Here is a 25180-nt window from a genome sequence, read left to right on the forward strand (position 1 = left end):
TTTTCGCAGAAAAATAGCTTAACTTTGGACACATCATCAATAAAAATATAATTTTTATGGGCTTTGAATAATAAATGTTTTTTAGTAGGTCCAGTGCTCATTTAAACTCGACAGTTTGTACAATGTCCGCTATTGGTCCAGATTCGACACGAGTTGGCGATGATGTTTTACAGTGTTATACGAGTCTCTTTTAGCGTGTTATACGAACAGGATTGCAATTTTTCTGTCGTGTTATACGAATCTGTATTATATGAACCTGTGTTATAGAGGGGTCTACTGTAAATAGCTAATGTACAAATCCATATAATTTACAATTATTTTATGTAAAAATTGAATTGATTTGAAAAAACTCTCATATCAAGACACGATCCAGCAGTCTCACAAATATGAGTGAGACATGCTTCTATCAAACAGTGTGGTTTTCAATATGTTCTGCAAAACCTCCTCGTAAGTTGCTCAAAATTTTTTAAGTTCAATTTTCTTGAAAACATTTGAGAACAATGCTTCGTCCCTTTGCTCAATAAATGTTATACCAATGAAAATTCTAAGCGTAAGATGTTTTCATAAAACATACGATATGACACATCGAATTTTTAAGAAAACAATCATCATCATTAATTAAAAACTCGTGTTTATTATATATTATTGTAAATTTATTTTAAATGTAATAATTTTAAAAACTTTCATCACTTTCAAATTATATAAATAAAAAACAAATTAAAAGAAATTTATATTGCAAATGTTATGATGTTTTGTATAATTGCTTTAAATAATTAGAAGAGCATTTGATATAATAAACCACTATATCATACGTAATAAAATATAACAAAAATAACATTAAATCATACCATTTTGTTACTTTTTAAATTTATTTTATAGATAGAATATTATAAATACAGATAAAATGATTATTTAAAAAATTTAATGCTACAATAGGTGAAGCTTCATCTTTATTTTTCATTTTACGATATACATATAATTATATACAACTATTTACTTATTATTTATATCACCTTATAATTACATATTTAACAAATATAGTTTATAATTTATGATAATTATATAATTTTATGCTTAAAGCTTTTGAATTCAAAATATAATTTTATTTTCCAATTTTCTTCATATACTCCTCTTTATTTTATGACTTAATATCATTAACATTAATTTTTTGGTTATGTTTTTTAATATAAAATTATTTTTTACACATTTTTTTATTTTGATACCCAAAACTCTGAAGTTTAAATCAATGTATTGTTAGTTACAATATTTTTAAATCCAAATATCAACATATAAAACCTGATAATTGTATATTAAAGCCAAATGATTGCTGGATTATATTTGTCTATATTACTACTCCCATTAATAATTAAATGCCAAATTATATTTGTATATATACACTATGCTGGGATAGAAGTGATAGCAGGCTGAGGGCCATAGTCGTCTGCAGCCAGCACTGTAAGTAACCGAGTGTGGTTATATCTAAATTAATAGTTTTGGAAGTGAAGATTAGATGAAGGTTCAGGTAGTGTAACAGGTAATGCAATACCAGAGTCCTGCTTCTGGCCAATTCTTTTCTTCTAAAACCTTCTAAATTAATTATTCCCAGTTCCCAGAACCTTCTAAATAACTATTCCCAGTTCTGTATTTTATTTATACAGGCAGTTTTAATAATATATGGTTAATAAGAATTTATTTTAAGCTTACAAACAAATAAATTTTAGTTTTTAATATAGTACAGGAAAAAAGTAATCTAAATTTAAGAATACATGTACGTACATACTTGTAAATGTACCGTACATGTTTACAATTTGGCAATGTTTATAGTACATCGCAGACTCTTTATTTGTGAATGTGGTTTGCTCTAAGACATTATTAAATAAGATGATTTTGTATGGTTAAATAACAAATATAGTTATTAAAATTATTTTGCGATAGTAGAAAATAAACTAATTTATGTTAAATTTACCAATATCGAGTGGCACTGACGACAACGCCAAACGGTAGATATTTGAACTACCGTGGAAAATGCCAATATCGAGCTCTTAAAGACCGCTAAATAAGACAATAAAACTGAGTCACAGATGTGACTCTGTGTTGTATTCATATTTCGTTCGTTTGTTCGTTTATATTTCACAGATATTCATATTTTGTTCTCTAGGATTTATGATGATTATATTAACATTTACTGTAAATGTACGTATTTTAATATGATTTTATGTGCTTTTAATGCTTTTCTGGTGATATTACAACTTCAATATTTGTGGCGGAAAGACGTAAAGTCAAATAAAATGACTTAAACTTGATTTTTACTTTTCCATATATTTTTTTTTGACAAAGGACGAATAATCGAGAATGACTTAACTTGAAACGAAGTAACCCTGGGTATACCTGTATAGCCTTAAATAGTACCAAATCAATATATCTCAAAAACTGGGTAATTGTAAATATACCACTCACCAAACCATCACCAGTTCATGTCACAAAAAAAGCAAAATTTTTTCATGATATGAACTGGTGATGGTTTGGTGAATGGTATAGTACCAAATCATTTCCTCTTATTAAATGAGTTCATAATATATTGTTTAACCAATGTTCATGTGGTTAAGAACCACTGGATTAAAGCTTTATTAAAGAGTAACTAAGAACAGTTAAAATGGAGTTTGATTAACGTTGCAACCCATCTTTATTTGGTAAGTATAGTCCTTAACTTCAGTACCAGTCTTTCCATTCTAATTTAGTGATAAAATGACCTTATTAATAGCAAAATAGATTTTTAAAAATGTTGCAGTTAATATTAATAGCTAGTGTTTCTAGTGTTAGCTAGTATTTCTCAATGATATTATAGAGAAGCTTACAAAAAGAGCTTTTCTGAGAGGTGTTGAAAGACATTTCTTGAAAACTTTTCATCTACAAAACATTAAACTGGGACTGCAACCTGAAGCCCCCCCAATGATGATAATACAAAACTTTACTAATGCTGAAAGACGGTGATCTTAAACTTTTATCTGATAAAAATCTGACATGACAAAATAATAATTTTTTTTTTATATCCCATTAATTCTGGAAACAAGTTAACTCTTAATTCTTTATCTCACTTTGCCTATATGTGAACCTGTTAAAATCACAATAAAGCTATTTCTAAAATTATAACAAAACCTAGCTAAAAATCCATAAAAAGAATACATCTGTCCTCATGTTCCTTGCTCAGTATCAAAGCATGCATTTTTTATTTATTATGCAACAACAAAGAAAAGATAACTACATATTAACCACAGAACATAGACCAACCAATTCATAACAGTGGTTGAAAAATTTACTCTGAAAAATACGGAAATTACAAATGTGCTTGCATTTTAACAGACTGCACGATCAACCAAAAACGATGCTGCAATTGACAATAATTGCATGCCTTATTTTGTGGTTTCTTGCAATTCGGAATGCAACTGTACAATTCATCATTATACTTTAAACAGCCAGCACACTACACTTCAGTAAATAAATTACAAGACTGAGTAAATATATTAAAATCAATATCTGTTGCTTTGAACATTGTTGTTTAAACAGCACAAATGTTTCCTCATCCCATATTATTTGAAAATAAAAAGTATAGATTTTTGGGATTGTTTTAATTTTTTATAATTATTATTCTAGTAGTTTTTGTAAACATAAAAAATTCTTAGATTTATCTTGAAGTCTTATAAATGAACAACTATAACCTAGTAGCAGATTATGTTCCTCTGAGACCCTAGGCACAATTTTGTTATAAGGCCCTTTATGTAAAAGCATATTCACGTTATGTCTTGATTGTAAATAAAATTAAGAGAGAAGACACTGGTGTATGGCTTGTAAACAATTACCAGTAATTTTTATATCAAAAAGACAATAAAATCATCAATTTATGAGTTATGCCATTGTTCTTTCCAAGGTGTAAAATATACACCTTTCTAAACATTTACTAAATTTTTACAGGCATACTATCATTTTGTTGTTATTTTTTAGGTCTCTCAAGATGACAAGGCTCTAGGTGCCTGCCTGCCTAAGGGTAATTTGCCACTTCTACCTCATGAAATTAATACATATAGCAAATGTTAATAAAAGAAAATATAGCATATCTTTGGTATATACAGATAGATATTTCATCTAATTTTTCTCCTATGTTTCTATTCATACTGAACTTTTATCAGCTACAGTGTTCATATGGAGGGGACAAATGTGTCAAATATTTCACTATTTTTATGAAACTCTAAAAATATTTACAAGGATACTATAGATTACCACCTCTGGAATTTCAGGACTGAGTATATTTCTGAACCAAGGGGACTGAGACGAGTTCAACAATACCCTACTTTTGGACCGGAGATGAAAAATAAGAAACTTATCATACTTTTTTCCGGCAATTGTGCGACGATCGGGAGTCACATCGCCCTCTCCACTAAGCCTATCGCATGTTTAACAGGCAGTCCGGCAAGTCAGCCTTATATACCTTCAACAGAGGCAGATCCACGAGCACACCGATCGTCTGCAGTTGGAGTTACGTCCTTTTTCCACACCCTCGCACTCCTCGACCTCGGGGCCTACGACCCCTCAGCCACCAACACACTCGATATCACTCACGGTCTGCTAGTACTACATGCTGCTATTGCGGCTTGTCCAACAAACCTAACCTAACCTATCCCTCCGGGAGACGACCGTCACCGCTAGCAGAAGAAAAATCTGAAATGGCATGGAATGCACTGTGAAAGGCAAGAAATCGTAAATATTATAACTTTCTTATTTTTGGTCTCCAGTCCAAAGTAGAGTATCGTTGAACTCATCTTGGTCCCGAGTTCAAATATATACTCAAAGTTCCGAAATTCCATAGGTGGTAATCTATAGTACAGCCATATTTACTTATTAATATAAATATAAACTGGGTTAACCACGAATACATCTAAACTTTTTCCATATATCGTACTTTCCCCGTAATTAATTACATTAACACGAAATAACTGTATAAAAAAACGAATCGAAACTGAAACATTACTTTAAAATTATTAATAGGAAAACATTTTTAAAATTATTTACATTAACTCATTATTTATATTGCCTACGTAATTCATATTACTTCTGAAATATAAGAAAGATTTATGAAATAAAATAATATATTTTATAACTTACTACTCAGTATAACTGTCACCAAAAAGCTGCAAGCAAGAATCATCTTACTTTCCTTTTCTCATCACAAGACTCCACTCAATCCAGCAAAAACAACACGTGACAAGACATCCAAACAATATTCACGTGATGCATAAAAAAAATATCGATAAGCAACCTCTAGCGGTGAAAAATATATTTTGTTTTTATCGTATTTCTAACAGGAACTATCTTATTTATATTCATTTTATAAACATCTACTCCAATTTAAAATAACCGCTGTTACTTTAGGCGCCTTGGGCTACATTTAAAAAAAATTTACGCTCCGTGGGCACTAAGAAGGCCTTTTTTAGTATACCCGTTATGTGTTCGGTCAGGCCCTCAATGGGGCAGGTAAATGGTGAGGCGCGACGTCCGACTAATCGGATGGACCATCCTCGTAAAATTCGGGGTTTTTCGACTCGTCCGGATAGATTAACGCGTCACTATAAACTTAGCGTTAAGCACTTGAACCATCCGCATATCATTACGGTCATTAAAGAGATTTCTAATTATTTGAATCACAATCTTCATTATAGTCTGTAATATTCTAATTATTTTTATAAATAAAGAAAACTGTTTATTATTATTATTTTTTAGTTATTTACTGTATTAAAGATAAATTATTTTTCATAACTTTTCCTTTAAATTATATAATTTTCAGTTGGCAACACTTATTGAGAAATATGGCCGACGGAAATAAAGTTCTATATTCGAATTACATAAAAAAAGATTATCCGTTATTGAGGTATATTTTTTACATTGGATCAAATCTTTATGATTTAGTAAACCATCTGATCGAGTACTTTGCATTTCTAAAAGTTTTTATTTAATTCTGAAGTAGTAATTTAATTTTTAGAGTAAATTAACAGTTTTAAAAGTTTCATGAGTTTTATTATTATTGGTAAGATTCTGGGTTGCCTGAGGTGGACGGGAACCCCCAAATTTAGACCCCCCTGTGCGATCAAATAATGTCTAATGAACCATACCCCTACGGGCGACACATCACGAGATATAGCTCCTCCAAAGAATTGCGTGCGTCATTTCCGGTCACGTGACTCTCTGCTCAAAAGGGACAGCGTGACATGACTAAAATTTTATTTTTAGCTTTTTCCAATGCTCAGCGTTCAAAAAAAAAAGAAGCACGTGCTCCCTTTCTTACTTAGCTTACTCCCTCTGGAATCTCAGCCCTTGATCAATGCTCGGTCCACGGGCTACATCTCCCGCCTGCAGTTGTCAGGAGTCACCATCTGTTGCCTGTAAATACAAATACCTATTATTATTATTATACCTCTTACCTGAGCTGGGACTTGAACCCCGGTCCTGGCTGGTGGTGATCCACTTCTCTCGCTCTGCCCGAAGCACTTCAGAACTCATATTTGAGGCTTGCAAGTGCAAGGAATGCACTGCACATGACGGCCCATCCACGTGGCTCTACCTTGATCGTAAAGATGCAGACGTCCTGCATGGTCAGTGGCAAGTCGGCTGCAGGTCACCTGACTGCTGCACTGCCCTCCAAGGTTTTATAAGCTGTTAGGCCGCCTTCAGGCATTTTCGGCTAGTATTTGTTACTTCAATAACTAGGAATATAATTCAGTATATTCAATATCTATGATGTAAGAAGTAATGGTATGTATTGACAATTTGCTAAATTATTCCTATATTCTGTTTGCTTGGTTCAGGATCAGTAGGGACCCACATTCTAACCTAACCTAACCTATTCTAATAAAATACCAAATTATTCCTATCTTCTGTTTGCTGGATTCAGAGAATGTACACTCACCTTCAACAGAGGCAGATGTTGATCCATGGGTCGGGGCCTAAGGCCCTTCTCTCTACCAACACACTCACTATCATTCATGGTTGGCTAGAACTATACGCTGCTTTCACGGCTTGTCCAAAAAACCTAACCTATCCCTCTGAGAGGTGACCGTCACTAGTTAGGCTAACAGAAAACCTTTTATTTCAGCTCAATCAATATTCAAGACTGCAAGTCCATGTGTGGTTGGATTAATTATATTACCATGGAAAACTCTAAAATGGCGTAGAATGCACTGTGAAAGGCAAGAAATCGTAAATATGATAACTTTGTTATCTTTTGTCTCCAGTCCAAAAGTAGGTTATCAATATAAATACGAAATATAACTCACTGTGTACGGCTTAACGCCATATACAGTGAGTTATATTTCGTATTTATAGTAAACTTGGCGTGAACACCATACTAGACTTTATTAAGTAGGTTATCGTTGAACTCGTCTCAGTCCCCTCAGTTCAGATATATACTCAAAGTCCCAAAATTCCACTGGGAGTAATCTATACAACAGCCAAAACATTGCCTAATTAGCCTTAATAATCGGGCCTTCCTTTAACCTTTGCCGATAAGTATTGTTAGAATATATGGCTGGCTTGCTGCCTGTTAAATACGCGATAGGCTTAGCAGAGAGAGAGTGGCGTGACTCCCAATGATGCTCTCCAGAAGTAGTGGTTGAATGGTGGCAATCCTTGTGTTTAGGGAGGTTTTAGGAGTATTTAGTAAGTTTGAATAGAAATTGTATAGAACATGGTTTCGAGATTTAGTTCTGAAAATTGTCACTTTTAATTTATCCCATTTTTGAGGGTCTCAAAAAGTTCACATAAAGTCATTTTGGGGGTTTATATCTCACGAAGGGTTGCCTGTACAGGCATGGTTCCTTTGAGTGTTTTGTTCCTACCAATATGCTCTACAGCCCTGTTAGAGTCCCAATTGCATCATTCGGAGCTAGTATTGTGCCATTTTGGGGGTGGGGCTCGCCCCACCCAGACACTGAGATGCAAGAGTTCACTTGCACCAAAGCACCTGACTACATGTGGAGGAGTGTTGGTCTGGTGAGAGACAGCAAGCCTTGCTAATGCGGAGCATTGAGAATAGGCAGTATACTGATACATGTTAAAAACTGACCTTTGGAGTGAATATCTCACAAAGGATTGCATGTAAAGGTATGGTTCCTTTGACTTTTTTGCTTGTATAGGGGGTCTACAATTCTCGGGAGGTGCAAAACCCCTCATTCAGAGCTTGAATCTTACCAATGCAACCCTTTGCATGGTAAAAGATTATTTTTTTTATTTTGCACAAACAAAATAAATATATTAATAAATGTAAAAACAAAAAAGAAAAAGAGATGTTCACCCCCAAAGGTCAGTTTTTATCATGAACCAATATACTGCCTATTCTCTGTGTTCCACATCAGTCAAAGTGAGTGATGGTGAGTCTTGACTGATGCAGAGCATGTAGTCATGTACTTGGGTGCAGGCTGCTTTTGGGGGCTGTACATCATGAAAGGTCACATGTAGAGGTATAGTTCTTTATTGTTTCTATGAATATGGTCTATAGCTCTGATAAGGTCCAGCCATCTCATTCAGAAGTTGTACCAGCCCACCAGTGACCAAGCGGTCTTTCTACCCTGAACACTGGGAGTTTGGTCGTGGGTTCACACCTCACTTGGATGGGCTGGCCTAGTGGAGTTTTCCAGGTTTTCTCCATGTCTGTAATCTCCAAATAGGACCAGTTTCCTTTAAAAAGACCTCCTGGGTGACATTGCCCAAGTGTTGCATTGCCATAATTTAACAAACCAAACCAAACCAGACATTGTATTGTTTTGATGTGATGCCAACAATGAACAAAGGTGTTAAAGATGAAGTTAGACGAATTTATTATTTTTACTTTCCTTACTCTGTTATATATGACAAGGAAAGTACAACAATCGGTCAAAAAATGACCAACCAAAATTTTTACATTTTTGGACTCTGAAGTTTGAAATGTTGAAAAATGCAAAAATTTGGGGGTTTTTCTGTATGTATGATGTTGTTCACCATCTTTGAGGCTTAATAACTCCTGTGCTTTTTGTTGAGAATTTCTGAAATTTTGCAGGGAGGTTTGAGTGTTAGGAAATTGATGCTATTAAATTTTGGTTGTTAAAGGTCAAGGGAGTTGTGTTTTGTATCTGGAGTAGGGTCAGAGTTAATGACTATTTTACTCAATATTAGCATTTATAATTTTTTATAAAACTCATCGTAGGGATAAGTTTTATAAAAGAAATTATAAATTAATAACCTACTCTCAAAATTAAGCTTTTTGCCATTTTATAATAAAAATATAAAAAGATCTTTCTTCTTTTAATAAAATATTGTAACAGATGGTATCACATGCAGTTTCAAATGTTGCTGGGTTTGTTATCATTTCGTTTGGTAAATGTAAAGTGAACATAAATTTATTGATGATTAATAACACTATGAATAATCAAAGATATTTTAATAATAATTAAGTTCACATCAAAAGTGAAGTTGACAATATGCATATTATTGAAAGATTAATATGATGATTGCCAATTACATTGATGATATCTTAGATCGAGGATTGGTGATTTATTGGCATGTATATCAAGTGTGATTTATTGGCATGTATTTTTTAGTGGTCTGACGCAGTTTCTGGATTCACAATACAGAAGTGAAAAATTCTGCCTTCTTCAGGTTATGCTATGAAATTGGTACTCAAAAATGTCTTTGGTTTCTGCTTTAAGTAGGTATCAGACTTTTAATAGTATTTTAAATTGCAAATCATTCTGTTCCAAGATTTATTTTTTGTTTAGGCAGATTTCCATTTTATAGAGGGTCCATTTTAGGTAAATATTGTTGTATTTAGTAATACAATCAAACCTCTGTTTTCGAACATAATTTGTTTCTAAAAGTTGTTCTGAAACTGAAACAAATTTTTCCATAAGAAACAATATAAGATGGATTAATCCATTCCTGACACCCAAAATAAAGCCTTTTTTTACGCTTTTAGCCATATTTCATTTTAAATGCCTACAAATGCAATTTAATATTCTATATAACCCCTTGGCAATATGTGATGTTAGTCTGACGAGTGTCCTGTCACTAGTATCATAGTATGTACAATACCATCCAGTAACTGACTTGACCACTCCCATCATTAGATAGGCTTGCACTGCAGATATTGACAAATTAAAGCATATTTAATGATTTTATTATTTATATGTTGGATACTTTTGAGGTTATTTTTTTTAATAATTTTCTAGCCTTAGTTTAGGTTTTATTGTTTTTATGGTTTTCATTATCTTGTCAAATATTATATGATGATTTTGGTTTGTTCCATTACTGATAAATCAGTTCACATTGTTCATAAAGCTAAAAATAACTCTTGCACATGTATAAGAGGACTGGATCTGAGACTATAACAATTACACCTCACATCCCAAATCTTCATTATCACATACATACATCACTAGACTCAATGGAATTTATTGGTGGAACTCAAGGGTTCCGCAGAACACAAGTTGGGAACCTTTCTGTATTATATATAATAAATTTTTATTTAATTTGACATAAGCATCTATAAAGATGAATTTTTGGATGCCATTTATATTACGTGAATGTTAATTAATGTGGTTTTTATTAATTTAATTTAAATTAAACTACAGTGCACACCGAAAAACAAAAGTAGTATTCTTACTGCCTGTGCATTGTGATCTAATTTAAATAGCAATGTCATTGATGATTTGTCTCGTGACGTCTAATGATACAGGTGATCTCAGCACCACTAACTTCTGAATCGGTAGTCTTGTTGCCGATTGGTTGAGCTGTCGACTTTAACGTAGGAAGTATAGGGAATTGATCACCTGTCTCTCTCTAATCTTTGGTCGGTTCATAGTGAGTAGCTTGTTTGGTGACTGCAGCAACTGGGACAAAATTAGTTCAAAATTCCGTTCATGAACTAGTTTGTCCGAAAAGCGAGTTATTCAAAAACCAAGGTTTGACTGTAAATATTTAAATGTTGGATTTATAAGAAAAACTTATGTTTTATTTAATACTTAAAAAGTTTTTAAGATATTTATTTATTATTCATTTTTATTTTAGTGCTCAGGAGCTTGTTAAATCTAGAAAAAATAATTTCAAAGGTACTCAAAATTATGGACAGAAGGGATATATACCAACACAAAGCTCTAAAGAGAAAAAACATATTGAATCTGTAATAGATGAAAAAGTTGAAAGTTTAATGGAACAACGTGTTATTAGAAGGTATGATTTATGAGTGTATTTTATATATATTTATTAATTTTTATGTTTAAAAAAATAGTATCAAGTACATAATACTTCATATTTATTCAAATATGGATTAAATATTTTTCATTTTAAATCTATATCTGAGAGGAAAATGATAATTTATTCTGCATTAATGGCATATCTTTTATAAAAATCATAATTCTTAGAACTTTCAGAACATTACAATATATATTGTATGTTTCATAAATTAAGTTTTAGTTGACAAAAGAGTACATTTTAATTTGATGATTATGAATTTATTAAAGATATTTATGTTAACAATTATGACCTATTGCAGTTCAAAATATTTTGAACATTCCTATTAAACCTTATTTATAATTTTAAGGTTATTATTTAATTCTAGGTGCTTTTACAGTAAATATGTATTATACAGTGGTGCCTCGTACTTCAAATTTAATTCATTCCAGGAGGCTGTTCAAACTGAATCATTTGAAGCCCAAATCAAATTTTTCCATTTGAAATAATGGAAAGTGAATTAATTTGTTTCTAGGCCCTAAACAATAAGCTTAAACAGCAAATACACATAATTTAAGGTAAAAATAACACAATTAAATCCCCTAAATAATATATTAAAACATGAAAACAATAAATAAAATGCATAATTATTATGTAATAAAATGAAAATTTCATCCATTTGTCACACACCATCAACTATGATATCTTAAACATTGCTGCCAGATCTGTCACACATGTACTGCTTTATGCTTTGCAATAAGTTCCTTTTCCACCTCAATCATTGATGTTACACACTTTTTGGATGCTGAACATAGTTAATAAGTAAAGGAAATGTTGGGCCAAACAGAAAGTTTTTGCATATTTTTAACATTACTTAATATGTGTGATTTATAATTAATTGTTCTATTAGTTTTGTTGGCTTTTTTTCAGTAACTTATCACAAAAGGAACTCTTATTGATGTAGGTTTTATTAATGGAAATGCATTTCGGGTCTTAATGATCCCTCTTCAGTCCTTATTTAGTCCTTAAAAAACCTTTTTTTTTACCTACATTAGCATATTATTAAATATTATTAAATACTTTGTATTTAATAATCGGCTAATGTAAGTAAAAAAGTTTTTTAAGATATTATCTGTAAACAAGTATGTGTGATGTAATTTATATCTATTATTTCTTTTGATAAGATCTGTACATAAAATAAGGACTGAAGAGGGATCATTAAGACCCGAAATGCATTTCCATTAATAAAGCCTATATCAATAAGATGATAAGTTATGAAAAAAAGCCAAAAAACTAGCTTTTTAAAAAATGTGATTTAATTATAACTGTTATGACATTTAACACATTATTACTACAGTAGAGAGTCATTAATCAGAACGCCGGTAATCGGAATGGCCGGTAATCGCAACAATTTTCAGTCGGACTGTGTCGTGCTGAATCGAACGTTTTTGATACTAGATTTACTTCTAAAGTATAATTTTCATGTTTTTATATTCTTCAATATATTTATTTTGTTTGTACAAAATAAAGAAATAATTTTTAACGATACAATAGCCTCGATTATTATTATAAAAATTTTCGTTAGGCTTAAAATCGACGAAAATTCAACGCGAAGCGACACACAATGGAGAAAAATTTGCAACATCGGACAGGTTAATGTATTTTTTCGTACATAATGGATAATCGGAACAAATAACTAATCGGAACAACCCCAGTTCCCAATTGATTCCGATTTTCAACTCTCTACTGTAATGTGAGATTGTATTCTTTCTTTAGAAACTTATTTTAAACTTTTTACTTCATATTTTATTTGAATAAAATCAAGTTGAAATAGTCTTTGGATAAAAAGCATATTAGGCATATTAAACTTTATGAGTTTTGTAAAGGAACAAATAGTAAAAAGAAATTTGTAATGTGTATGGGGAAGATACTCCTAAACTTTGAATAAGTCAAATGTGATTTAAAAATATTGAGCCGAAGGATACAAAATACATAGGATGCCGAAAAACTGTCAAGGAAGAAAAATTGCAGGAACAAATTGTTAAAAATCAGCAAATAATACACAATATATATATTTAAACACACCAAAAATAAAGTGCAAAAAGCACTGAAAACGTATGAGTGTAAAGCAAAAGCGAGAGATGACTTCATGCACAACAGATTGTATTTACACTTCAAGTACATTTTTTCACAGTGCGTGCTGTTTGAACTTTAAAGCAGTGATTCTCAAAGTGGGGGTCACGACCCCCAAGGGGGTCGTGAAAAATATTTGGGGGGGTCGCTGAAAAATTGATGCCAGATCAATTTTTTTTCAAATATTTTATAAATTTACTATGGATTCATGTTTAGAAATAATAGAAATAAAAAATATATAAAATAATTTTTACTTAAATATATTGCACATATAAACAATAAAAACAATATAAATATTTAAATACGAGCCTAAATATAATATTCATAAATTTATGCGCTATTAGGGAATCCCCGAGTGCCACTCTCCGCCTAAACTGTAATAGAACAGCGTTGTCATTTGGAACGGTGTTCGCTAGCAGCAGGCAAGTCAAGTTAAAAATACAGTAGAGCGTCGTCATCCGAAATTCGATCAACCGAAAGCGTTTCAGTCGGCAAATTTTAATTTCCGCTAATGCTGTGGCGCTGCAATATTTGGCTATGTCTTGGGATGCTCCGATATTATTTTAGTTTATATGCGTTTTTAGCTGGCAGCACTGGCGCGACCATGAGAGGGTACTTAAGGACGTGGCAGTATTTGAATGAGACTTTTTTCCCATCGTTAGTGGTAAGGTTTGCTTGTTTTTCTGAGGACTGTGTTGTGCTGAATCGGAACGTTTAGAGACTAGACTACAGTGGCGTGCCGTGACATTTGATGACAGGGAAGCTGTGTTTCTGTAAGAAGCCGACTTCCAGGGGCAATCAGTTAATTGCGCGTCAGTGATGGTCTAGGGCAGTGGTTCTTAACCTTTTTATACTCGCCGCCCACCAAATATTTCATAATTTTTTTGTGACCCCCATTTTTTATAATAATAATTTATATTTGATAATTTATCTATAATAAATTGATTTTTTTATTATTGCTTTATTTTTTATATAATAAATGTAAATCATAACTTTATTATTTCATTATCTATTTAAATAACATTCAAACTTCACAATTAAACATGAAAACTCATTAATTTTTAACAGAAAATAAAATAAGAAACATGTCGATAAATCGATCCAATGTCGATGCTAAAACTAAACTAAAACTAAAACGCCCACTTGTCGTAAGGATTTTGCATATCTTTTGCAAAAATATTTAAATTTTCAAAGCCTACTATTTTTCCTAATTATTTTTAAAATTCCAAGCATTAATAGTTTCTTAAAATTGCTTTGGAATAAAAGAAGTAAATACTGCGGTGTAAGTAGCATATTTACATTTATTTCTTCTGTACTAACAAAGTTGTATGTAGGAAGAAATACAAAATAAATAAATAAAAACTAAATAGGAAAACTTTATCTTTCTTATTTCACTTTTCGATACGATATTCGGATTATACATCAATTTTCTTTTTATTATATTCTGAAGGAAATTTTGCATAATTTGGCGGCCCCCGGCAAACTTCTTATGGACCCCCAGGGGCCGCGGCCCCCTGTTAAGAATCACTGGTCTAGGGTCCATTCGTATTCATTTGTTCGATAAGCCAGTAAAAACTGTAGACTTCTCTAAATGTATTTTTAATATCACAATTACATTCTGAATCGCTAGCCACGATATAAGGGCTAAAATTAAAAATAAATTATAAAAACTTACTCGGTGAAATAAAATGTGCGGTGGATATACATACCTGGTACAATGTATTGTTCGATTGTATTAATATACTTTTAAAGAAAATTATAATTAAAATATAGCTTTGTAAAGAAACGTACATAAAAATAACATAAAATAGTCTTTACTTTTTAAATCTTAAAACAATCCACTTAGTCAAATATCTTGATACGAGTAGCTAATGGATGGAACTAGTGCCGGTCCAGGTAGGTGTGTAGTGAGTGTGTGCGTGCCAAATCCCGAGGGTGCCGATACCGGTCAATGTCAAATGCCTCTTTTGTCGCATCACTAGTATATCTCAAAGGACGCCACAGGGCTGTTGTAAATTTTAAACGTTTCTCACCGTAGCTGTAAAAATCTAACTATGTTAAACTTAATAGTCATTCGTTTTCTAACTAATTCGTTTTAATACCAGGTGTACACGGAAATCAGTTTCCCACTGTACTGAGCGAGTGATTGGTTCTGTTAAGCTTTTGTTGAAGTAAAATTCTGGCTCTTTCAACAGGGTTTTATTTATGTCCCCATTCCCTAATCTCTTAATTATTTAGTCACTTCTTAAGTAGAAATAAGTCGAAACCAGTTACTTTGTACCTGAATATCTGTAGTCTTGGGAAAACAGTGGAAAGACAAATTTTTATGACAACGGATATATAAATCGTAAATTTAAGGAAAATAAATTCTAGAGCTTTTTTTGTACCATTGTATGTACTGTACGTCTCATTCATTAAATTTGGTTGTAAATGATGCTGCCAAAGTAACAGTTAATTTTTAACACTGTACTAGAATTGTACACGTTTTTTCTGCATCCCCTTACAGATGAGACATACTAAATCGTAATATCACCGGTTTAACATCGAAATCCGTAAGTAATATAAGATGGGAGAGCGGAATAAACGCAGAATAAATATATCAAATATTTTAATGGAGTTTTTTTAAACTCCTGTCAACTATACAGAACTATCATAAAACCGTGCCAGTAAACTCCTATCGGTTGGGTTGTTATAAATCTAGTCTAGGGTGGGCAACCCTTTTTATAACATGGGCCAGAATAAATTTTACGTTTTTTTCCGCGCCGTAGTAGTTAATTGACGCCTTCTTGTGACTTGTAATTTTTTTAGTCTGCAAATATGAAATAAATAAATAAAAAGTTAATTACTACATTTATTTTTTTATCGTTTTCGAAAATTACAAAGAATTGGAAAAATAACTAATTAATAGTTATTTTTCCAATTTAATAATCTATTAAAGATCTCGCGGGCCGGATAGAAACTTTTCGCCAGCCGTAGCTGGCCCGCGGGTTGCCCGCCGTTGATCTAGTCTGCTCGTGATTCACATAATCGAGCGAGGGTGGCCGAATATCTAGCAGGCGGCTAACAGCCCACAACCGCTCCGGGATATAAAGTCGCGTACTCTTTACGCGTGTGTCGCTTCTACCAGCTAAACCGTGACGTTTGTGCTATGTAAAGCGCATGCGCCAATGCCTATAATCTGGCTGCTTGGAAGTTGACAGGCAGGTGGATAACAGCCCACAACCGCTCCGGGATATAAAGCTGTACTCTTTACGAGTGTGTCGCTTCTACCAGCTAAACCGGGTGAGGTTGGTGCACTGTAAACCGCATGTGCTAATGCCTATATAATCTGGCTGATTGGAGACTGACCCGGTTTCGACATTCCTTCCGCCACCGAATTATTCGAATATACAATAGCAATCTTATCGTTTTTTTTTCACATGTAGTATAGAAATTTGTAAAAGATACATAATGCAGTTATAATAAAATATTCATTTTAATTAATTCAAAGTACGTTAAAATATGAAAATTTATATTTTATAAAATACAAGGGAAGGTCATTGGAAGGTGGAATCGACGCTTCCATCGCTTCCAATGACGGCACGCCACTGCTAGACTAACTTCTGAAATATAATGTTTTTTGTTTTTATATTTTTCAATATATTTATTTTGTTTGTGAAAAATAAAAAAATAATTTAAAAAAAAATTTAATTAGCCTTAACATTGAAAAAAATTCAACGCAAAGCGACACGCAACAGAGAGAAATTTCAACATGGAATAGATTAATTACACAAAAGAAATTAACTCCTCCTGATTTAAATTAACCCCTCCCTCCGGGATATTTTTCTACACATACTCATTCTTTGGGGTCCTTTCAAATTTTTAAGTGCAAAAGAGGGTTGCGGACCAAAAAGTTTGAGAAACACTGCTTTAAAGCATTGTTTGAACTCCAAAGCAAAATTTTGTTGAATTTAGAATTTGAAGTACATGGTACCACTGCATATATATATATTTTATATTAACGTTATTGTTTTTTCTAGTGGTGATCTTCAATGTGCACACTGGGATCCTACTAGAAAAAAAGCTTTCATATTAAAAGCAAAGGTAATACTTCTGTAATTTTAAAATAATGGAAATTTATTCAAAATAATAATATAAATTTTATTTATAACGTCTTTGACTTACATGATATTATAACAAATAACATGAAATGTATTATAACAAAATAATTGATGTAATTTTTCTAGTTTTAAATTAAATGATTTTATTTAATTTTTCATTTTTCTGTTTATAAATGAGCACCTGTTGAATTTACATCATTTAACACTTAATCATAAAAACATTAAAATAATTTTTCTTTTAATTTTTTAAATTAATAATTACTATTCAAATTAGAATTAGCTATTGAAAGTGTTAATGTGATTAAATTTTATGTTTAAAGTGCTGGAATTTAAAGATTTTGTAGTCTCTTTTCATGCTAATTTTAGTTCTTACTATTACATAAACATAAAGATCAGAATTTCTTTCAGTTAACATTATTAAGTAAAATATTTTTAAAAAAAGTATGATGAATTAGGATTAGGGCTCTGTTGCCAACTGTTTTTAGTAGTTGACCATGTAAACCAAAATCTGTGCATATTTAGTCCATTAGAACATGTTTAGGCAAGCCATCTTCACAAGAAGCATCATAAGTGACCCAATTCTCAATAACATGTAAGAATAACAAGTTGCCTCACTCATGAGTGATGGGAAATATTATTCAATACTGCTTCTTGTAATCAACCACATGAAGCAAAGTCAGATCTTTAGAAGATAACAAGGGCTTTGTGTTTATTGTATGTATTTTCTACAAAATGCCTATTATTGAGCTTGCTTATCCTTTCACAGTTGCCATATTTGTGAGATTCTTGATGAAGGAAAACCCAGTTGTCGACCACCATAAATGTTTGTGTGACTGCACTGGTCGACTACTGGGCGAACAGCCCGTGATTAAATTATTTTTTTTCATAATGTAAACAGACATTAATAAAAACAATTTTTTTCGTGACAAGTATAAAACAAACTTTATTTTCATATATAAATTTTGCTTTTTGTTTTACTACACATCTTAATAAAAAATATCAAAGTCTAAAACAATGTTAAACAGTTGACTACTGGTGCTATTATTCTATCTTAGTTCTCAAAATGTTTTATTTTACTAAATTTATGAAGTTTGTTTATTTTTTAGCATTTTTTTTATTAAATATTATTTCATTATTTTTAAGTTATTTATAGATGTAATTTTTTATATTATAATTAATTTGATGAGAATATTACAATTTAATTATTTTACCTTGTTATTTATAAAATATGTTTAGGGAAAATTTATGCACCATGTTGGAGAAAGAATTGACAATAAAATAGCATTGTATCCTGAAGAAATTCTGTATTTAATGGAAACAGTAAGTCTGTTAGTTAAAACATTTGGTTGTTAAGTAATTAATGTTTTTAAAATAAACAGTTTTTTTTTTTTTTCTTATGGAAAGAGGAAGGAAAAATTTTTGTAACTCAAAAACATGTTATTTCTTACTCATATTTTTAAAACATTTTATTAAGTATGAAAGATAAAAGGCATAAACTTTTTATTAGTAAAATACTGCTATTTGAGTATAATAAATACATAGCTAAAAGTAAGAAATTATTAAAATATAGTTGAAGTCACATTAAACAAGTAACAATTAAAAAAAAAAATGTAAAATTAATCTTTCATGTAGTTACAATACATTTTATATTAATTTTCTTTATTTTGTCATCTTTAATGTAGTTTACCATATTAAAAGATAAAATATTTTTTACATACATAAAAATAGAAATTTAGATCTATAAATTTTGCTGTATTATATAAAAAGTTGTGCTTTTTTTCTAATAAGCATATCTCCATAATTCTCAAATTATTAATAAATTATGCTGTAATCAATATAGAATAATATTGAGAGAGAAATTATTATTTTATTATTAAATAATATATTTTGTAAAGCACTTTTAGATATTTAATTTCTTTACAAAAATTAGAAACCTTTTTCTAAAGATGTAATTTTCAAAATATAATTATTTTAATGTCAAAAACAGTCATGTTTATTCTATATTTTAAATTAATTTTATATTTTATTCTATAGGTTTTAAGTAACTTTTTGATTCTGTGTTTAAATAACCAGAAAAACTGTTTTTAGATTATGAATGTTTATTTTTGGTCACGTTTCTTTATGCAGCTAGAGTGTAGCGAAATGACATCACGAGCAGTGTCGGCCAATTAGAAACCAGTTCTAGTGTATTCGCTGTAAAGCACTTTTCGAGCGCTGCATAAAGAAACGCAGCCTTTCTCAAGATAAATTATTACATATCAGTTCATGACAGTTAATATGTTTCATTCATTGATTATTGAACCTCTTAATAGTTCCTCAAGATGACAATTTTTTAATTTTATTTTTTGTGACAAACTACACTTCTGATAAAATAACTTTATTAATTTATACAGTATACTGTTAGTACAACCATACATTTTTTTTTTTTACATTATATATTAATAATACATTTTGTTTGCAGGCCAGATGGCTGAGGCAGTTAAGGCATCAGCAGGAGTTGTGCTGCATAGTGCCAAAATTGTCACTTGGTAATATTTTTATTAAAGTGACAATAAAAATATAATACTGGTGATAGCAAGTGGTGATAAAAATCCCAGTCTGCTTGTTTTGACATTCAGTGCGAAATTGAATCAGGATGGCCAGATATTCAGGTTTTTGATTTGAACAAAACTTGGTGAACATGTAACCCAGTATTTCCCAACCTTTTTTATGCTATGTCCCACCTAAGCCTTTTTAAAATTCTTATGCCTCCCTAACATATATGTTGAACTCTTTTGGAAGGTCTCTTGTTGTTGTGTTTGTTGAAATTTTTCTTGCACTTAATTGCCACACTGTTTTATCGTAACCATGATAAACCCAATCCTTTCATCAAAGTCTCTTGCACTTTCCAGTCATTGCCAAATGCGACCTGGAACACTACAACTCACGTCTGTCCACCTCAAGGTCTGGCAAAGAATGTCCTTTCTCCCCTATCACTGGCCTCAGGGCCTCATTCATTTCTTTGTTCTCAGTTGTTCCCAGAATTGTTAATTTCACCCCAAGGGAAAAGGGTTATAAAGGAAAGTTCTAGAAGGAAAGGGAAACAAAGAAAACTAAAACTAACTTAAATCAATATTTACAATAAATATGGCGTACAGCAGTTATACGGTTAACTTAAACTCTGGACGAGTCCATTTTCGAATTGCCCCCTGTGGGGCATGGGCCCCATGTTGGGAAACACTGATGTAGCCTTAAGCACAAACAGCTCCTTGTCTAAATAATAAAACCCACTTCTCAATTGCTTTGAAAAATTGGACCTCTGAAAATTTAATGTTTAGATTATAAGTCTTTGGAAGTTCCACGTCCCAGATTGGCAATAACTGAGTGAATAAGACCCTAGGTACTGGACCTAGACATGTAGGTTTGAACCTTTGGAGCTTTAGTTTCTTTTAATGTATAACTTTATTTTACTGCATCATTAGCATTATTATTACTATTATTATTCCTGACGTTTAAAGCTTATAAAACAACAGATTGAAAAAGTCATTAAATAAAACTTTTATTTCTTCACATTTATTTTCACATATTTTACATACTATGTCCTCACAAGCAAATAAGCTTTGGACTTACTGCACGTGGACAAAAAAGACAAGAGGAGATATGAAAATAGGGTAGCATAGTCACAGTGTTTTATTTTTTTAATTGTTAATATTATGGACAATATTTTTATGGTGGTATTGTTATATTTGCTCTTCAAATATAACAATACCACCATATCTGAAAATAAATATGAAGAAAATTTTATTTAACAACATAAGAGTTAAATACTGCACACTTAGAACTTATAACCGGTGTGATATAAAAAAAACTAAAAATTAAATCTAGAGAGGCTTGTTTTCTGTAAGCACAAGATGATGCCACAATTTTTAATCTCTTGTTTAATAATCTTTAAATGCCAAGAATAATAATAGTAATAATAATGATAATGATGCAGTAAAATAATAATAATATGTCACACAATAAAAAAAGTAAACCAAAAAAAAAAAAACAACTAAAATTCCAAAGGTTTGAACCTACATTCACTAGATCCAGAGCATTGTCTCTTTTTTTTAATTTGATTAATGCCACTCCTGGAGATGAAATTTCCAAATTCTTATAAGAATTTGGAAATTTTTACTAAACACTAAATTTAACAAAAATGCGCAAAACACTAAATTTTCAGAGACTACTTTTTTGGAAATGTTTGAAAAGTGGTCCTAATATTAGGATAAGGAGCTGTTTATGTTTAAGGCTATGTGCTCACCAAGCTTCATTTGAATTGGAGACCCAAACTTCTAGCCCTCTTCTTGTAAGTAACAGGTTAACATGTTACCAGATGCTAAACTGATAAGGCTACCAGCACCTACAATCATTAGTAAATAAAATTGGTGGTAATAAACAATATTAAGTGGCAAAAAAAATTTAAAACTGGCAAAATTGTGGCAATATTTTTAAATTTTCCAGAGCATCTCCTGCATCAGCCTAATGCTCAGATATCAGGAATCAAATCTGGGCAAGCAACCCCAAGAATTTTATTATGGGCTTTAGAATTGTTTTTTATTTAGTTCAGGTGAACTAAATAAAAAACATTATTTTTGATCTGTAAGACTAAATATCTGCATCCATATTTTCCAGTATAATAAGTCTTGTTAATATATAAAAAGTACTAGTATACAAAATAAATTTAAATTAAGATAGAAAGGACACAAAGGCATAATAATTAATTAATTAATAATTTCTTAGTGCTCACAAAATGGAAAGAGTCAAAAAGTAAAAAAATACAGTTTATTTAACTTACGTATAATAAAAAATTCCTTTAATGAAGTAATTTAAATTATATATATTATTTATATAGAGAATGGATAAATCTTGGTGTATTTTTTTAATCAATGGCCTACAATATAAAATCCATTATTAATTTTTCTTTTCTAGTGTTATCTAGAACTATTATATAATGAAATGCCTCAAAGTATTCAAGAAGCTTATTCACTTGTTCTAGAAGAACCTGAAGCCTTAGAAAAATTTCAAGTTTATTCTTATTTAAGTAGACTAGGCTATATTGTTGTAAGACACAGGAAAAGGTAATTTTTTAATGTAACTACTTAAAGACTTGTTTTAATATATATGTGGGTGCCGGGAGGTGGACGGAGTCTCGTTCCTCCCTTTTCTCTCAGCTAACAGGTCAGTGAGAGCTGCCCACATCAAGATGGAGGTTTGGATGGGTTACGCGTTACGCGTTCTGTGCGAGTGGAGGAAGCGGATGGGTCCGACGATAGAGCGGTGGTGACGATACCCGAATAAAGGACACGAATAACGTATAAAAACAACAACAACGATTTATTATTGCTAAACGCTATAGATACAGTTAGGGCGAGCTACTGTCACCTAAGTTCGGACACGCGGAGGGAGAGTTTACACAACTTTGGGGAAGTCATACCTCGTAATCCTTTCGTCCTCGTGACGGGGTGGATATATCCTCGGGTATTCTTTTGTAGACGTCGGGACGCGCACACACTAGCCAAGGGACACTACGTAACCGACCACACAATCAACCCTATCGGAACCAGAATCCCTTCGATCGCCGAGATAATAATCATAGTGATTCTCCTACCCGTACGCAAAGCAACGTCGAGCGTACGGAAGCCCCAAGAAGGCGCAAAAGCAATGAGGGCAATAGGGGTCATGCTAGGGAGGAGAAACCCAACAGATGAAAAGGAAACGTGCGAACCGTCCAGGGTCGGCGATCTCTGTATAATAACAGGAAAAGTCCAGGGATCCGTCATCGACGGAGGCTCTCTCGTGCTGGATACAATCCTGTAAAGGACAAAAAGCAAAAATGTCAATTCGGGAGGCGAAAGGCTCAATCGGTAAATGCTAGTACTTATCCCGATACGCAAAACGAAGCCACTTTTGAATGTTATATAGGAGGGAGCCCGGCCATAGTGCAGATAGACACCGGAGCTAAAGTATCCCTCTTATCTAAGACCTTTGCCAAAACAATGGAGGAAAAGATACAGGTTGACCACAATAAAGAGACTGATTTACAAAGCGCTACCGGCCATATCATTCAAACTTACGGTATTGCGAACCCTACCTTCCAAATCGGCGACCTACAGTTCCCCTTTGCTTGTTGTCTAGTAGATATAGATGTTATGTATCCTTGCAACGGCATTATCGGGAGAGATATGATTTCTGATAAGGGCTTCCTTATCAACTTAAAGAAAGGAGAATTGATTATACCCCCTTTTACGATAGTAACGCTGTTAAACTCTACGATGTCCGGAGAAGAATCGAGGGAGGAACAAAATAACCTAACGACGGAGCGTAACCGACATGGCCAGGAAAGTCGGAAGAGAACTAGAGAAAGGGCCCAGGTAACTGCGGCTATAAGGTTTAAAAAGGGATCACAGGGGCAGGAAGAAGTAGAAGAAGGAAAGGAGGTAGTTTTAATAGAACCGTGCCGACTCTCCCCATGACAAATAATATCGTAAGCGCTACCATCCAGGGTCGTCGCCAGCCAGGTACTAAAATGGGAGTAATCGAGACACTCCCCCTTGCCCAAGAAGGGATTTTCGGAGCCGATGTATTTGTCACACCCAACAAAAAAGGACAGGTACCTATCCGTCTCCATAACTCGACCCACCAAACAATAACTTTAAAGAAAGGAGAGAAGGTAGGCATGTATTTCGTATTTCGAGCAGTCCAGGAAACAGACCCAGTAGGGTCTATCTGAGAAGGAGAAATGGCACAATTATCCAAAGCCGAATTTAATCAATTATTTGACTGGACCGATATCCCGGAAGACGAACACCAAGAGCTTTTAGCCTTATATAAATATTGACACGTTTTCGCCTGTAAATGATTATGATTTGGGGTATTGCGACATTGTACAGCATAAAATTGATACCAGCGATGCGGCGCCAGTTTACTCCCCCCCTTATCGAATTCCATATGCTCAACGTCAGCAATTGAATGAAATAATCGATGGACTTTTAGCGAATAATATCATCGAACATTCTACGTCACCCTGGAGCTCTGTGGCGCTCCTCGTTAAGAAGAAATTGGGTGGATTATGATTAGTAATAGATTAGCGGAAATTAAATAAAATTACCAAGGTAGACCCATATCCACTGCCTTTAGTGCAGGAGTCCCTCAGCTTGATGGGTCAAGCGAAGTATTTCTCCACAATGGATACAGTCTCGGGATTTTGGCAACTAAGCGTATGCAATAAGAAGAAAACTGCCTTCTCTACACCTGATGGTCACTATCAATGGAACAGGTGTTTGATGGGCCTTCGTAATTCCCCTGCGGCATTTGAAAGGACAATGGACTTCGTCCTGCATGGTCTTAAGGGAAAGACATGCCTCGTTTATATGGACATCTTGACTTTCAGTCCCGACTTCCCCACTCATCTTAAACAACTGGAACAAATCTTCCAAAGATTAGGCAAAGCCGGAATTAAATTGAAACCAAAAAAATGTCATTTCCTGCAGCGGCAGATAAAATTCCTAGGCCATGAAATTTCCGAACAGGGTATCAAACCTGATGGCGATAAGGTAAAGTGCGTCTTAGACTTCCCTAGACCCGAAAATGAACGAGAAATTCGATCCTTTTTGGGGTTAACTGGTTATTATCATAGACATGTAGACCAGTATGCAAAAATCGCTAAACCCCTGATGGAT

The 25180-nt window shown here is 32.6% G+C and overlaps 2 protein-coding genes across 2 annotated transcripts in view; one reads left to right on the forward strand and one right to left on the reverse strand.

Annotated features, from left to right (window-relative positions):
* The window catches only part of LOC136989178 (retinoid-inducible serine carboxypeptidase-like), a 35843-nt gene extending 30540 nt beyond the window's left edge, over positions 1-5303 (reverse strand). Inside the window, exon 1 of the mRNA XM_067287260.1 lies at positions 5158-5303. Within this exon, the coding sequence (XP_067143361.1) occupies positions 5158-5200 (43 nt within the window). The 5' untranslated portion in view covers positions 5201-5303. The remainder of the gene's footprint in view (positions 1-5157) is intronic.
* A 380-nt stretch (positions 5304-5683) lies between these two features.
* The window catches only part of Tsen54 (tRNA splicing endonuclease subunit 54), a 49301-nt gene continuing 29804 nt past the window's right edge, over positions 5684-25180 (forward strand). Inside the window, exons 1-6 of the mRNA XM_067287274.1 lie at positions 5684-5714; positions 5837-5920; positions 11086-11247; positions 17400-17463; positions 18717-18800; positions 22431-22579. Of these exons, the coding sequence (XP_067143375.1) occupies positions 5859-5920; positions 11086-11247; positions 17400-17463; positions 18717-18800; positions 22431-22579 (521 nt within the window). The 5' untranslated portion in view covers positions 5684-5714; positions 5837-5858. The remainder of the gene's footprint in view (positions 5715-5836; positions 5921-11085; positions 11248-17399; positions 17464-18716; positions 18801-22430; positions 22580-25180) is intronic.

This window comes from Centruroides vittatus, unplaced genomic scaffold (genome assembly GCF_030686945.1).
Source record: "Centruroides vittatus isolate TY-2023 unplaced genomic scaffold, ASM3068694v2 scaffold_450, whole genome shotgun sequence".
Lineage (NCBI taxonomy): Eukaryota > Metazoa > Arthropoda > Arachnida > Scorpiones > Buthidae > Centruroides > Centruroides vittatus.